Source organism: Leptonotus elevatus, chromosome 4, assembly GCF_054856555.1.
Source record: "Leptonotus elevatus isolate MCC_2025b chromosome 4, RoL_Lele_1.0, whole genome shotgun sequence".
NCBI classification, from domain to species: Eukaryota; Metazoa; Chordata; class Actinopteri; order Syngnathiformes; family Syngnathidae; genus Leptonotus; species Leptonotus elevatus.
The window spans coordinates 10840197-10857519 of record NC_141242.1 but is presented as its reverse complement, the minus strand read 5'-3'; the positions used below and the strand labels follow the sequence as shown (position 1 = coordinate 10857519).

Here is a 17323-nt window from a genome sequence, read left to right as displayed (position 1 = left end):
AAAATGGTCAAATAAAGTTAAATAAATTGTCTCGACGTCACAAGAGGGGGCGCGGCTTAGTGACGCATTGCGGTTACCTCCCCGCCTGCCAGCGCTCTTCCACACGGCGCGTGCGTGCGTTTGCGTGCACTCCACACGTTTGTTTGAGTGCGCGTTCACGTTGGCTGGTGCTGGCACCCTGGTCCTGGTGCTGGCTGTAGTTTGCGCACGCGCGTGGATGCATCCGCGGCGTCGGCGCAGGTAGAAAAAAAAAGAAACGTCTTATTTTTGGCGTTCTTTTCGACATGGCGGCGTCCGACTGGCGGTAACGCTTTCCTTTCTATATTCGAGAGGATTACGTGAGGAACCATGACGTCGGGCCAGGATGAAAGTTCGGTTCGTGTGGCGTTGAGGTGAGTCCACGTCTATGTATGTGTATGTGACACCTGTCAAGCTAGCTCGCTAGCACCTGCGCAGTAACACCGAGTCGCCAACCGGCTTCGAAACGGGCCTGGCGGCTCTCCCGTGCGGGCCTAGTTCCAGCTGTGGCCGGTCAGCTGGTGGTGTGGCCGCGGTGCAGGTGCTCGCTCGGGGGACTAGAGGATGATGGTCTAACGGTTGTGGATGAAGCAGACTGAGTGACTGGCTCTTTGTTTGGGGACGTCCTGGTGTTTTTGAACGCATTGATTTTGGGGGCCACTAGTTAGCTAGGCAGCCAGGTGCGTTTATGTTCTCTTCAAATAATGCGACTTATTGTATACTGTGACGTAATAGTGTCGCACACGCCTCTCCTGCCACCATTTCGACATTATGACGAGGTTCTTCTATCTATCTATCGTTCTATCTATCTATCGTTCTATCGTTCTATCTATCGTTCTATCTATCTATCGTTCTATCTATCTATCGTTCTATCGTTCTATCGTTCTATATATCGTTCTATCCATCTATCGTTCTCTAGCTCTTTCCCTCTATCTGGGGTCATTGAGGTTCTATCCTTCTGCCAGTGATTAATTTGACCCCAATACGCTTGGTCCCTTCAATAGCACGAGGCAAACCGTTAGGGCTGCGTGATATGGCCCAAAAATAAAATCTCGATTTTTGCAGTCATTCCGGACGATTACGATTTTAATCGATTTTAATAAACCCAAGACACATTTATTTTTGTTTATTAAAAAATAATTCCTGTGCAAAATGTTCAAACAACAATAATGTATACTGATCCTAAATTAGTTTTAACATAAACTTAACCTTCATAGTTTGTACTTAAATGCCACAATTAAGTAGTTGGTAGCTACTGTAAACATGTCTTGCAAACCACCCATCCAGCATTCTGCCACTTGTACAAAATTACAACTCACAAAAAATTGGATGTAACAGAACATAAGAACAGCAGCTTTTAATAATCCAGAAGACAAAACTCGATTTCACGATTTAGCAAATTTTCAACGATTTGATTTTTGAAATGACGATGTATCAAATTAATTCAATTTATTGCCCAGCCCTACAAACAGTATATGCAAACTGATGTGGATGTAAATACTAAATAGCCTCAAATTTCACATCCATTGTGGTGGTCTTTAGAGCCAAAAAGATGAGAATCATGTTGATGTCCCAATATTTCTGAACGTGACAATCTAGTGCAGGGGTGGGCAAACTCTGTCCTCGAGGGCCGGAGTTCTGCAGGTTTTAGAGGTCTCCCTCCTCCAACACAGGTGATGATCGTTATCAGGCTTTGCCAGAGCTTGCTGATGAACTGATCATATGAATCAGCTGTGTTGGAGAAGGGAAATATCCAAAATCAGCAGGATTCCGGCCCTCGAGGACTGAGTTTTTTTGTCTAGTATGGCTCGATCTAATAATCCATCTGTCATTCGATCTATTTTTCCTGTCAATCCTACCTGTTGTTCTATTTACCCATCCTTCCATCGACCCGTCACAATCTCCACTTCTCCGCCTTGGTCTGTTTTCTTGCAGCCCTCAGTGTCCTTTTGAATAAAGCCTGCTTGGCAACATTCACAATGCGGCGTGGTTTTCTCATTTTCTCTGAAGGGATGACAGTGTTGTGAACGTGTTTAAAAAATTTAAATAAATAAGAGTGAAGCAGCCCTTGGTTCAATTTCTGCTTTCGGTGGAGCAACTCTTCATTGTTGCTGTCCTTCGGCTTGTGTTTTTTTTTCCCTCAACAAGGATACAATTAGCAGAGGATGTGTGGGCAGCTTTTCCTCCGTTCATTGTCATATCTTTTTTTCTGTTCTTTTTTTTGTTTTTTTTAAATTCATGGAGCTCAAATATAGTCAAGATGGGACGCTGACCCCTGCTGTTAACTTACAATTAGAAACAAAGAGTGTCAAGTCAGGTCATGCAAAGACTAGCATTCAAAGATTCTTGAACGGGACGTAAAGTATGATGAAGAAGAAGACCATTTTTAAACGTACCTAACTGTGTTTATTTTTCCCTTCTACCATTTTTACCTTTTGACACTTGCACTTCCTCATCTTATTAAGGCTGAGTGTTATTGTTATTACTCATGATAAACAGGCAACAGTTAACGTCTTTTTTTAATTAATTTTTTTACTTGTCTGGGAATTAAGAATGCGAAAATGTTGGGTACACAGGAAGATAAAACTCTTAACTTCCTGTGCACCCAACATTTTCGCGTTCTTAACTTTAGAGTCACTATTAGTTGTTTTTTAACTCGGGTTAACCTGTATTTACACTTTGTTAACTTTTTAAAATGTTGATAACGAGATGGTTGCAGCACATCCAATATGCAAATTGACCTTGTGTTCTAGACAGAGTATTACTGTTTTAGTTTTTGATGGTATGATAACCGTGAGCAAGTGTATCGCAGTATCACAGTATTAAGATGACAGCTATAAAATGACCTTTTTTTGAAATATTTGGCTTAATAAAAAGTGATTTTTCCGATTAAACACAATCTATTTTATTTTAAGCAAAATATTGACTATTTGGTACAGAAGAAACGTGAACCATGTAAGGTTAGATAAATGTTATTGTTAACATTCTTCTGTCTTAATTCTTTTTTAGTAAGTCACAGTGTCCCATAACTGCTGAGTTCTTTTTTTAAATATTTTTTTTATAGAACTGATCCATGGGCTACTCGCGTTGTTTTTAGGGCTAACTAGAACCTGCTGGCACCATTATTTTTTTTAAAGGACAATGCACATTACTGATCAAAAAAGACATTCATTGCTTCCTACTCTGTGCATTAACTGCTCACCCTCCCCTCTCTGCTCGCAAAGAAGGAGAAAAAAGAAAATAAGCTTCAAAGAGGCGGCTCGTTTACTCAACTTTGCATGCAGCCAATCATATTGTGCCCTGATTAGAAGACCCTTCAAAAAAACAGAAAAGCGCTCATTAAACCATGACTTTTTAAAACCATGGTAAACTGTCAAACCGGTTATAGCAACATTCCCCACTATAGTTATAGTTTGTGTTATTAACTCATTCACTGCCATAAATTCATTTGAACTATTTCTATTAGTTTAAATTTGTTTCCACTTTTGTTAACAAGAGTATGAAAACCTAGAACATTTTTTTATTGTACATTTAGAATTGCGATTACACATCTTAATCGCCTGATGCCCCTAATTTTTTTAGTAATCTTTTTTTAATTAGGCGATTACATTTTGTAGTTGTAATTAATTGCATGACTTCACTAGTTAACTCACGATTAATCACAAAGTTTATATCTGTTGTAAATGTACAATAAAAAAAAACATTATAGGTTTTCATACTCTTGTTAACAAAAGTGGATTTTTTTTTTAAACTAATAGAAATAGTTCAAATGACTTTTTGACGTCTATAACCGTCAATGGCAGTGAATGTGTTAAAATGCAGAAACAAATAACCAAGGGGGTGGGGGGGGGGATGCGGTCGATGACGTCCACTCCTGATCGAGAATCGGGCTGTATATGCTCTGCAGTGTGCAGCGTGTGGTCGCGGGCCACTGCTTTCGCGCGTGCACATGTTGCTTCATGTTTCGCTGGTGTTTTGCTTCGGTCTGTCATTGTTCTTCCATGTGAAAATAAAGTGCATCTGCCAACCCGTGTGTTGTGCCCCGCCCATCAGTGTACACTTTAGAAACATTGAAACTGTCTTGGCGCTGTGTAAATAAAACAGGAGTACAGGAACTGCTGCACGAGCAATGCTAAGCGAGCGACGGCTCCAAGAACAGCGGGGCTTCTGTTGTGATAAGCGGGGATTAAGCAAAAAAAAAAAGGTTTCCGTGGTGACCGAAACACTCTTTCCATTGCTTAATGAAGCTCACGTGCACGCTCGGATGCACACACGTGCTCATCACCACACACACACAAACAGTACATGCAAAGGCTCTCTCTAACACACAAATACACACACTCTCTCATGTGCGCACTCTCAAACTGCCTTAAACACTCTCGCAAATGCACACAGCTACAGCTGTGACTTGTGCTTTGGAGCGAGGGCAGCATTTTGATACGAGAAGTAAACACAGGACCCGCAGGACCTGTTTTCTTGTTGTCGTCCGCAATAAAACCCGTTGACTTGGCAGCTGTAACGTACGAAAGACGTTTTCTGCCTCCCCCTGTGACAATAGTCCAACCCGATGGATTGATGAATTGATGATAAGAGCCGCGCATGTCAATGTTTTATTCCGCGCAGTTCACATCAATGTCTTGCCAGGGCTTGTTGCGGTTCGTACTGCTTGGGCACGGCACCGTAATGACATTAAATAGATCCGTAAAGACCTGAAGGCTTTAGCCGGCTCAATGTAATGAGTGGAAGGCAGGCCGCTACTCGTATAAGTGGATAAGGAAGTCAAGCAGACCTGAAGTCAGCTGACGAAGAAACAACAGCTGATAATCAGCCACTGCACGTGCTTATGATGACGTTGACTGTGATTAATGAGCATTTAAAAAAAAAAAAAAGTGCACATTTCCCCTGAAAATATGGATTTCCTATCATTTTGTGGAGGACAGCATCAAGTTTCACCAGCGTTTTACTTCTCAATTAAAATCTTCTTGCATCGATCAGGGTTCATACTCCATTTCTGAGTTCATGTTAGCCAGGTTTTAATAGTCACATTCATGTCCGTTTAGTTGTAGTGGAAGCAAAAAAAAAACCTAAACAAAGTATCCAGATGAGGATGAAGACTTGGCCTGAGGGGGGACAGGAGTGCAAACGCAGCCGCCTCGACGGTGTCCAAAGCCCCCGTGAAGCCTCCGCTTTGTTCCCAACCACTGAACCAAAGCATTCCCTCAGTTGCCCCGTCACTAGTTCGCCATATTTGTTATTGGCGACGCCCCCTGCGTGTGTGACTGACTGCTCGGGTTGGCCAAAAAAAAAGGACAGATATTGTTTAAAAATAAGTCAGGGTTCAACTTTATTTCTTATCATCTTGGGTCAGATGTTTCTCAAAATCAATTGGATTCAGCCTTGACAGAACTACTCCAAAAAGTCTGTAAAGATTTGACGTAATTAATCATGAAGAACAGTGACGGTCAAGAGGGGATAACCAACAACCTTTGGCCTCAAATGCCTTTCTAAACTTTGGTCTCAGATATTCCTTTAAATCAGTTGAATTTGCTGTTTAAAAAAAACAACCTGACCTGATTTACTTTGTCACTGATAACATAAAGCTGAGATGTATTATATGTATTTTTCCATTTTTTTTTTTTTTAACTTGCTATGTATACAGTCAATTTTTGTGTAGAGAGTAAAGAGACAGGACCTGCCTTTGTGTCCTTGTCTCACCATATAATACCACATCTCCACAATATAGACTATTGAATGATATCAATGTTTTTTTAAATTAAGAAAATTACAAAAAGAATACAGAAGATTGAATGTTATCTCTCTGCCTCTCTCACATATGCATTCTTATTATCTTCATATTTTATTTATTTATTTATTTTATTTTGTGTTTATTTAAAATAAGTTGATTGTGCCAAAATATCCCACAATTATTTTATATAAAAAAACATTAATATTATTAATAGGATTATATTACATATTATATATTATATAAATATAGCACACATTTTTTTTTACAATTCATAAAATAAAAAAGCTCTTCCAAATTATCACACCTAAAAAAAAAAAAAGTTCCACGTTATCAATTTAAAAAATGAAATAAAAAGTTGAATGTCACAATTTAATTTCGAAGGATGGATCGTTAGAAGGTACAATCACTTTTTTAAAAACGTTTTGAATAAACAGGATAATGCACTATTTCATTACAAACTACTTACAATACATACATATATATTTCATGTTTGAAATGAATTGTTCGTCCAAGCTGTCACACAAAAAATAATAAGTCTTAAAAAAAAAACCTTAAAAGATATCACAATAATACTTTTAATTTTGATATATATTTTTAAAAATATATATATTTAAATTATTTTAACCTAATCGATGTATTTCCTCCATTAAGTTAGTACTTTGACTTTTGATATTATTTTGATTTGCCATAATGTGTTGGAACCACACACGGAATTCCCGCTGATCCTCGAGCCCCCGTCAATTATTTTTGGAAAAAGTGGCGTCCAAACAAACAAGGTGGCTCAAAGTCCCCGCATGGTGCACTGATAACAGCTTTGGCTGCTTCCTGCAGGTCAAAGTTCATGCGGGCGGCAAGGGAAAGGAGGGGCTGGTGCGAATAGATGGGGTCATCATAGAGGGGGACGGGGGGGTCCAATGGAGATGTCAACATGAGGTAGGAAAGAGCAGTATGTTCCTTAAGGTGGATATCCTTTAAAATCAATAGAGTTCTTGATTGCTCATGTTGTCAGATACCATTTAGGGTTTGCACTATACTGTTATGGGCTTCAATTTATACTGGGATATGAATTTTTCGGCCATATCGCCTAGTACACATTGGTTCAGAGAGAAAATGCAGACCTGATTGATATAAATATGATGACGATGATGCTGAGACGTGTGAATCTATTTGAGAGCGTCTGCGTCCTATTTTTGAGCCCCGCTGGAGTTTCATCCTAATCCTATTTGTGGTGCGGTGTCCACTTTTAGGCCCGAGGTTGGAGCTTGGCAGGATGCTGACTCTGAGCTTGGCTCTATTTATTTTTTTTTAAATCAGCCCTTCCCCCGCTCTCCTCTGTATTGACGTCTTCCAGTGGACCACATCACTGCGATATCCTCGCTCCACGGGATTAGGATTTTAATTCATCTGCTGACGGTTGCTATGGCAACATCATCCTCCTGTGTCACGCACCCACATTGCACCAGCGTGCTTTGGATGTGGCATTACTGTCTTGGAGTGCTTTTTTTTTTTTTTTTCAACAAATGGGTAAATAATGGTGCAATCCAAATAACTGAACTCTGGTGTATGTTGAGATTCGCTTGGCAAAATATCAGCATCCACCAACAGTTTAGTCCACTTGGCCCCATATTTAAAATTTTCAGGGGCATTGGCCAACAAATGGTGTTGAACTAGCCAGCAGACGTCACATCAATGTTCAGATTCTTGGCCGGATTACACAGTTCAGCGTGCTGTCCTCGCTGTAGCGGATTACAAATGTTGCATACATATACTGTTGCTGCAAACAACTGAAAAACAGCCCGGAGGTGTCCCAGTACCTTGTCGCTCCCACAGAGTCTGTGCGCTCGGTGCCAGGGTCCAGTGTCACACTTAGGGGCGCACAATGACCGCATTGTTGGACCCCCAGACATTGTTTTGGAGGCACAATGAGGCCCTTATCCACGCTAGATGCTAAATGCTAAATGCTGCCAGGTGCCTTTCAACCCTGTTAAGGTCTTCCACAGTATGTCAGGAGAGGCGCCTCTTTCATATTGAACACAGTGACATGCAGGACTCTCTGTTGATCGGAAAACAATTGAATGAAACCTTATTAAGGTGGCTTTAAGGAGACAAATTGAAACACTAGTTCCAACATTTTAATGTCTTTCACTTTCTCACGGAGCCCAGCAATGATGACAGTAGTTTCTCAGAACAAATTCAAGCCTTTCACGCAGAGATCTAGCAAAATTGGTACATCAGAGCAAGAAGCAAATCCTAGATGGATTTGCTTGTTTGTGCCTTTACACCGAACACAGTGAAGGCGAGATATTGTCCTACTTTATTTGCATTTTCAAATAATGACCTCAATCATTTCACACAGTGATCCAGCAAAATTGGTGCATTGAAGACCTAACAGGGGATCTGCATCTGTAATTTTTGCATAGAAGCCAGCAAAGGCAAGATATTGCCACCACTGTGTACCTTTTCACATGGTGACGCAAAAGCAGAAATCCAGCCAAATATGTGCATCAGACCTGTAATAGTAGTATATTTATTGGCGCATGACTTTAACACAGAACCCTACAAAGGCGATTTATCATGGTCGCTGTGTGTGTTTTCAAACAGAGATCCAACAAAATTGGTACATCACAGACTTAACAGCAGATTTGGTAATTATTCTCCCATGCATTTTTTACACAGAACCTGCCGGTGTCAACTGAATACCTTTCACACAGAGATCCAGCCAAGTTGGTGTTTCAGAGTCATAAAATTGAGGGTGATTGAATTGAAATTGTGTTTTCTTTTCAGGATCCGCCCTCAGCTGGCACGGGAGAAGATCGAAGGATGCCACATCTGCACGTACGTGATGCCCGGCGAGCCTCAAGTGATCCTGGGCAAGGACAAATCCTTCACGTACGACTACGTGTTCGACATGGACTCGCAGCAGGACGCCATCTATCAAACCTGCACCGAGAAGCTGATCGAGGGCTGCTTCGAGGGATACAACGCCACCGTCTTCGCCTATGGACAGGCCAGTCACAAAATAGTTTATAGACATCACCTTATTGTGTGCGGTAAATTTTTTGCACAGAACCCAGAATAGCAGGAAACCGCCACAACACAGTTAAAAGAGGCAGCGGCCTCTTTCCCACAGAAATAGGACTTCAGAAAAGAAGATCTGACATTTATCCCCTTTAGTCGTAAATGGGCGTAATTTGTCATGGAAAAAATGCCATTTTTACAGGCAGTGTGAAAGGGATACTGTATTCCAGCTCAAACTTTGCAACGTGTTGACTTGGTTTTGCATCCCGGCATATGCAGACTGGTTCGGGTAAGACGTACACCATGGGAACAGGCTTCGACGTCAACATAGCCGACGACGAGCTGGGCATCATCCCCCGCGCCGTCCACCACCTCTTCCGGGGCATCGAGCGTCGCCGGCAGGCCGCGCAGGAGCAGGGACGCCCAGCGCCAGAGTTTAAGATCAACGCTCAGTTCCTCGAGGTAACCAGCCCGGCGGCAGCTGTCGTTATCAGCAGGGGGGCCGGAGGAGGCGGCACGGGGCTTTAGGAGGTGGCGATGGAAGAGTTAACAAGGAGCCACATCGGGAGGCACTTGTGCGGCTCCGTCACACTTTGACAGCGCTCGCATACCAAAAAAGACTAGCCGCAACCCGAGATGTGATAAAACGTGGACAACCACAAACCAAACTGGGCAGCAGAATCTATGGTTTTGTACCTTTACCTACTTCAAGGCTTTAACGGTTGTTTAGATGAAATGAGGAAAATATTGTCGAATGTAACACGGTCCAATAAAAGACAATTAACTCTTTTTTTGTTTTTTTATGTGGTGAATAAGGCTTTTCTTTGTGCTTGGTTTAAAAAGAATGTGAAAGCATTTTAATACAAAATATGATGTATTTTTTGACATTGATGTTGTTGCCTTTAGGTGCCACAAGATGGCACTAAAATTGTGACCTTTATATAAGTAAAGGTGTTTGTGCCATCTTGTGGCATTTTCGAGCATTTATTTTAGCACTGAATCTAGCACACACACAAAAATTCGCGAAAATCAAATATATTGACATTATATACTTTAGAAAATAATTAATTATTAAATTTGAATATTGTATAAATACATTCTTATTTATTGTAATGTTATTGACTTGATTGCATTTCTATTTTTTTTGTCAGTCACCAATGTGTGGATTCTCACTAACATTTAGTAGAAACCAAACAAAGTAAAACCGGTTAAAGCCAAAATTTCCTTGGAGGTAAAATGTTAGAAACAACCAAACTAAGACACCAGAGAAAAATAAAGCCATTATGTAAATAAGGCTGTTTATTGAACTTAATTGGGTGTCATTGATCGACAGCGAGGAACATTGGTGAGCAATTCATATGTATTATTTTCATCATCATTTAATGTTCTGAACTCCTGTCTAGATGCTTCTGATTGGCCAAAATGGCTGCTGCAAACCAAAATGGCTGATTTCCTGTTCAGTTTCAGGCATGGGTCCTTGAAGCATTTTTGTGCATCCTGTTATGGTAGACATGTATATGTAACTATATTTCTTTGCATTGTGTTTTGTGCCTTGGCGCAGCTTTACAACGAAGAAGTTCTGGATTTGTTTGACTCTGTGCGAGATGGGAAGCAGAAGTCTCACATCAGGATCCATGAGGATGCCAGCGGCGGCATCTACACCGTGGGTGTGACCACGCGCACTGTGTCCACCGAGGCTGAGGTATGACATCCAAGTAGGAGCATTTGCAGCTTTTCCAATGACGTCACTAATATTTGTCACTGCTCATTCAGATGATGCAGTGCCTGAAGCTGGGCGCTCTGTCTCGTACCACCGCCAGCACGCAAATGAACGTCCAAAGCTCCCGCTCGCACGCCATATTCACCATCCACCTGTGCCAAGTCAGAGTTTGTGCCTCCACCGATAATGTGAGTCACTTACAGAAACCTTATTCTCTGTTGGAGCGTAATTTTCTTTTTTTTTTCTTCTTTTTTTTTTCTTCAAATATAGATTTTTTTTTTTTAAACATAATACCTAAAAAACAAAATAAATATTGACAAAAAATTGTGAAAAATAATCAGCAAAAAGAGGGGCTTTATTTTTTTTCTTCAATTTATTAAATGTAAACATTTTGAAATGTAAATGCACTTACTGTTTATACATTTGACTTCAAGACCTTTCTCTTGGTCCTTGCAGCAGGAAGATGGCGACGACGGCGACAATCGGGTCTCCAACGGCAACGGAGACATGGACGAGTATGAGACGCTGAGTGCCAAATTCCACTTTGTGGACCTGGCCGGCTCCGAGAGGCTCAAGAGGACGGGCGCCACGGGAGACCGAGCCAAGGAGGGCATCTCCATCAACTGTGGACTGGTGAGAGAGCATAGTGTTGCACTGACACCTGGTGGACACCATGGATACAACAGCCTTGTTCGTATACAAGAGTATCTTACTAAATTGGAATATTATGGACATTTTTATTTATTACAGTCGTTCAATTCAAGTGAAACTCATATTCCGGTTATAGCACGGGATATGCAATAGGTGAAAATCTACCAAGTGGAGAAATAATCTAAAAAAAAAATCATTAAATAGTTAAAACATAATAATAATAATAAAATGTACCTCCTTTTTTAACATATTTAGACACATTTTAAGTGTTTCAAAGTGTGAGTAAATAGCGCGCGCCTAAAATTGGTTTGTAATTGCCTATTCTGTAAATGCCACATAATTTTAGCCAGAGACGGATTGATTTACTGTACCAACTGTAAAAGAATATTCAGCAAAGCATTAACCCCATGCATCTAACATGTACACCATCATGAACCCATGCTACATAAATGACTGTATTCAGTCGATAAGTTTAACAAAAACCAACTACCTTCACATGAGGCTCATCAATAGTACCGGTATTAGCTAGCAAACTAGACAGTGTTGAATTTATTATTGATTATTTCATGATTTTTTTGTTTTTAAAGCTGGCTCTGGGGAACGTTATCAGCGCTTTGGGCGACCGCAGCAAGCGGTCCTCTCATGTGCCTTACCGAGACTCCAAACTGACCCGACTTCTGCAGGACTCCTTGGGAGGAAACAGGTCAGTGGAGACATACTGTTCTTTGCTTTTCATCAAAAGAGCACACTAAAAAGGCCTCCTTGCGTGTCTTAGCCAAACAGTGATGATCGCGTGCATCAGCCCGTCCGACCGCGACTTCATGGAGACGCTCAATACACTCAAGTACGCCAACCGCGCCCGCAACATCAAAAACAAAGTGGTGGTCAACCAGGACAAAGCCAGCCAACAGATTAGCGCGCTCAGGACGGAGATCGCCAGGCTGCAGATGGAACTCATGGAGTACAAGACGGTGTGTGTGGGGGGGGGAACAAAACAGTTGTTTTAAAGGGGGACGTACTACGGATAGTAAAAGTTGACCCACTTGTTCTACCTTTTTCAAGAGTGCATACTGAAATAATGTGGTTGCACAAGTGTATAACTCAGATGTGGCTGTCCCATTGTTAAATGGGCGTCTATGTAAATTTGATTGCTTAATTTTAGGCCTTGCTATTTGTATACAAACATTTATTTATTTATTTATTTTTTACATAATTTGTCCACTTTAAAAGTCTTTCAAAACTATTGACTGCCAATCTCCCTTGCGTAGGGTAAACGCTTGGCGGGCGAGGACGGCGTGGAGAGCTTCAGCGATATGTACCACGAGAACACCATGCTGCAGACGGAGAACGGCAACCTGCGCGTACGGGTGAAGGCCATGCAGGAGACCATCGACGCCCAGCGGGCACGACTCACGCAGCTGCTCAGTGACCAGGCCAACCAGGCCCTCGCCAGGGCGGGTAGGCGCCACCAATCACTGCGAACACCGCAGCAAAATAGTAAACGATTCACAGTTTTCTGGAAAGAAACATAGTATAGCTCAGCCTCTGGTTACAAGTCGCACAAAAGAGTTGAGGAGCGAGTAAACTTTTGATGATAAACAATTGATGGGCCATTGATGAGTTTGGAGCTCTTATGTAATCTTAAAAAAAAAAAAAAAAAGTAGTTTCACACTAAAAATTGTATTCCCTTACTTGCATACCAAATGTGAATCAGACCATGACCATAACACAAAGATATGGAGCAAACTGTCATTTTTTTATAAAATGTTTAAAACAATAGAATAAAAATTCACAGTTTTTCTTTATTTTTCAGGTGAAGGAGGCACAGAGGAAATTGGCAACATGATTCAGAACTACATCAAAGAAATTGAAGACCTCAGGTAAACGGAGGAGGTGCCTGATGCTATCCGTTAGCCTTTAGCTTTGACTGAAACAGCACAGCCTGAGGTTAAAATTGTTTAGATGGGTCAAATTTTAGGACTGGTATTATCAAAAGTCATGTAATATTTGATGCATTAATTTTGCTGCTTTGTTCACACATTGGATAATTCAAACTGATTTATTAATTGTTTTAATATTTAATTGGCGTATTTCATTGAATTATTGTAAATAATGTTTCTAATATTTTATATTTTTATTTATTTATTTATTTATCTTTCTTTTTTTTTATTATTAACTCATTTGCTCCCCAATACATATTTTAAATGTTTTAAGTGTCCCAAAGATGTGTTTATACGTTTTTTTATGCTAGAGCATACAGAAGGCTTTGATATAGCCTCTCAACTGCCAAGAACGGTTGAAGAAATGGTAGTTATTACACAAGTGACCAGCAGGTAGCAGCAGAGTAAACAAGATCAACCAGGGTCATGTTGAAAAAAAGCTAATTTACTCACAGTTCTAAATAGATTTGTGAATAATGATGACATGTAGCTATATTCTAATGCTAATTGCTGCAAAACGGAAACAGATAGAAATATAATTTTTTTCCTGATGAAAGAAGAGACTCTACTCTTAATTGTTGGTAGGTTCCATGTTTTTATAGCAATAAAACACAATATTCTGTGGGTCTTGCAAAATCAGTCAAAATCCAGTAAAACAGCCGGGAGCGAAGGGGGTTGCTTTAGTGAAAATGGCTGGGAGTGAATGAGTTAAATGAGGTACACTACAGAGGGGAAAAAGACATGCAGTTTTGCCCTTGTATTTTACTGTATTGGTACTATGGTTGGCTGCTTGTGCAGGCTTGACTCCCAGAACGTCTTGCTTACATGCTGTTCTGGTCCACAGAGCCAAGCTTCTGGAGAGCGAGGCGATCAACGAGAGCCTGCGCAAAAACCTCTCTCGCGCCTCCAACCGCCAGACCTTCTACGGCGGGCCCGGATCCTTCTCCACTTCCTCCTCCGCCCCCGAGAAGGAGACGTCCGACATCATCGAGATGGCCAAGAAGGACCTGGAGAAGCTGAAGAAGCGAGAGAAAAAGAAGAAGAAAAGGTGATCACAGATTAAATGTCTGAATTTATACAAGTACTTTTCATGCAAACATTTATTGTAATTATGACTTTCTTTGGGGTGGAGATTAGTGATTGGGAATGGTGTGTTACAACTTGGTTACACATTTGCGTTATGTCGCCTCCATATATACAACAGATTGTAAAATAAAGGCACAGCAATTTTAAAGAGGATAATTTTTCGGGTAAAGGTATCAGTATTCGTCCTTTCTCTGCTGCCCCTTGATTGGTTGGTCCGATGAGGAAACGCCGTCTGCATACTTACCATTGTTGTCATTCTGAAGATTGCTCTAGTTGTAGCTCCAGGGAAAACAACAACAAAAGCAATCTGAATTGGACATAGACAATTAATTTAATTTTAATAATGAATTTAATAAAGGTATGGATGGAGTTCACTGATGGTGTAACTGTGCTGTAAGAACTATAGACCCTGGATTCTTGGCAAAAGATGCATTTTCTCTCACACTTCCTTCCTTCCTTCCTTTCCTCATCTCTCTCCGCTTTTCGTTTTAAACTTTCACTCACTCCCCCGAAGACTGCAGCAGCTGCTGGAGGAGCAAGAGAAGGGGGAGGAGGAAGTGGAGGAGGAGGTTGCCGTCAGGTTTGTTGGCTTCCACCCTCCTGCTGCCCCTTTTGCTGCTCACTTTTGAATTCATCCTCATCGTATTCATGAAACACAAGCCTCCTCACTCTTGCTTATAGTTCGCCATCAACGCTATTTGTGTTTGTCAGTTAGAAAGTTATTTTAATTCATATAAAGTTCTAATTTTGTGTTGCTAAAGCTGTCAAACATCTCCAAATGATTTGAAATAATGATTTCGGTAACCAACTTTGGATGAAGTATTTATCCCAAATGTCTTTAATTCTTATAACTATTTTTTTATTTTTTTTTATTTGCAGTGCACTGTCCCTCTTTTCTTTTCATGCTTTGACACGCTGTATTTTTACCACCAAGCTGGTGAGAGCATCTCATTGTCCAAAACATTAGGTACACCTGCATTATTTCTTGACAACTAATACAGCTGTATCAAAAGGACTGCCGTTTCCAATATTTTTGCACAATATCATAATTATATTTTCTGTTAAATATGTGTGCATTATTTTACAGAGTTTTTCCCACTAATATTTTTTTTTAATATATTTAAAATACTGTTTTGTGTATAATGTTTATTATTATTATTATTATTTTTTTTTCATATTTTGAGCATTGTTGCTTTGCTGTCATTACATTATGCAAGTGTACTTAATATAATTAGTTAGTTTTAATGTTATGTTTCATATCATATTGTGGATTTTACTAACCATTTTTCTCACAATAATTATTTAAACATTGGTCTTTTTCCCCAACAAGCTCTGGTGACATCATACACCGCAAGAATATCTCAGCAAATGTTTGTCTTTTTTGTAATGTTTGTGTCCTTTTTTGTATTTGAACTAAATTTTGTTGTATTTCTTTTAAATATATCATTAGATTTTTAATACACTCTCGGTCATCTCTTTTTTTGAGTTGCCTCTAAACTGCGGTGGCGCAATGCTGCTCCACATCTGGGATTAGCAGATTAACATATGGCTGGCTACTTTTTAAAATTGTTTTTATTTATTTATTTTTGGGAGGTACTTGTAATGCAGCCACACTGCACGGCAATGTATGGTATCAATTAAGTATCGCGATACCACTTAATGGATCAATACTGCGGATCGTGTGAACAAGTATCACGATATATTGCCAAACGATATTTTGTCCCAGCCCTACTAGTATTTTTGTTGTTGTTTGTTGACATGACTTTTTCATCAACAAGCTGCCTTCACAGTGACAACTTTGATAACACGTCAACAGTGAGCGTTATCATTGTAAAGTCAAAAGCGGGTGTACCTAATGATGTGGCCAATCAGTGTATATATACCTTATTTTGTGTGGCCGGTGTTAACTGAAACATTGCTGAAACTCAATGGAAACTAAAGCTTGTTATGTGCTAAAAGAAGGCGATTTTCCTCTCATAACAAATATTTAATATGTGTTTTGAGTTAATAATAGTAATAATGAAGGTATCTGGTAAACGTGAAACAAATGTGTTCTTTTGTCTTTCAGTGTAGGCAAAGAGGATATTCCAGACAACGAGCAGGAGAAGAGCAGCGACAAGGAGAACAACGCCGAGCGAGCCAGCGATGATGCAGACATAGTGAGTTGCTCCACATACACAAGCTTTCTTGAAAATAATGAATAGAACCAATCTGAACGACTGTGATAAAAGTATGTGAAATCTAAAAAATACACACAATAATACAAATTAGATCAACTTCCTCATATTTAAAAAGAATATTAAAATATAAAATATCTAATAATAATACTGGTGTGTTTGAATTTCGCGTAGTGCGATGAAGCATGTATATGATTATTTCAAAACATATTTCAAAAAACAACTTTCGGTTCAAAGTCATTTTCTTTATTGCCTTCAGTATCTTGTTACCTATGTTTCCATGATACAAAAATAACTCAAAATCTTTGTGTACTATCTGCAATTTATCTTATCCGGTAGGATGCGCAGGATGGTAGCGAGCACGATGAAGGAGAGGAGGAGGACGAAGAGGAGGACGAGGACATGGAGGTGGAGGACAGCTCAGACGATTCCGACTCTGACTCGGACGAGAAAGGTGAAAGCAGTCCAACAAGTAACATCAAGTACATGTCCCATAACACCACTTAGAAGAAGGCTGGATGGACGGGCATTGTCATGCCGTTGAATTCTCGACAACGTGCTTAAATTTCTATGGGCGTTTCACAGAGAACTTCCAGGCGGACCTAGCCAACATCACGTGCGAGATCGCCATCAAGCAAAAGCTGATCGACGAGCTGGAGAACAGCCAGCGCCGCCTGCACACGCTCAAGCAGCAGTATGAGCAGAAGCTGATGATGCTGCAGTGCAAGATCAGGGACACGCAGCTGGAGCGAGACCGCGTCCTCCAGAACATGAGTAAGCACCCGTTTAAAAGATCCCGTGTTTGGATCCATCCTTGATGGTGGATGGAGTCACAGGTGGAAGAAGTACTCGCCCTCTGAATTTAGAGTCAGAAAAGACTGAAGAAGGTCTTTGTACTGATTCAAAACCTGTATTTCAGTACAAGTAAATAAATAAAAAATACTGTCAGTTATGTACGATTGTGTAA

General features: G+C 40.3%; 1 protein-coding gene across 6 annotated transcripts in view; it reads left to right on the top strand.

The window, feature by feature from the left end:
* Nucleotides 1–105: 105 nt before the first annotated feature.
* The window catches only part of kif21a (kinesin family member 21A), a 30383-nt gene continuing 13165 nt past the window's right edge, over nt 106–17323 (top strand). For 3 of the 6 annotated variants that reach the window (XM_086073678.1, XM_086073679.1, XM_086073677.1), the window contains exons 1-15: nt 106–392; nt 8549–8771; nt 9062–9244; nt 10344–10484; nt 10556–10690; nt 10959–11135; nt 11741–11856; nt 11929–12124; nt 12422–12611; nt 12967–13033; nt 13938–14141; nt 14694–14759; nt 16248–16338; nt 16696–16810; nt 16942–17130. In XM_086073678.1, coding sequence (XP_085929804.1) covers nt 349–392; nt 8549–8771; nt 9062–9244; nt 10344–10484; nt 10556–10690; nt 10959–11135; nt 11741–11856; nt 11929–12124; nt 12422–12611; nt 12967–13033; nt 13938–14141; nt 14694–14759; nt 16248–16338; nt 16696–16810; nt 16942–17130 — 2137 coding nt within the window. In that variant the 5' untranslated portion in view covers nt 106–348. The remainder of the gene's footprint in view (nt 393–8548; nt 8772–9061; nt 9245–10343; nt 10485–10555; nt 10691–10958; nt 11136–11740; nt 11857–11928; nt 12125–12421; nt 12612–12966; nt 13034–13937; nt 14142–14693; nt 14760–16247; nt 16339–16695; nt 16811–16941; nt 17131–17323) is intronic. The other 3 variants (XM_086073682.1, XM_086073680.1, XM_086073681.1) reach the window with 2 other exon arrangements.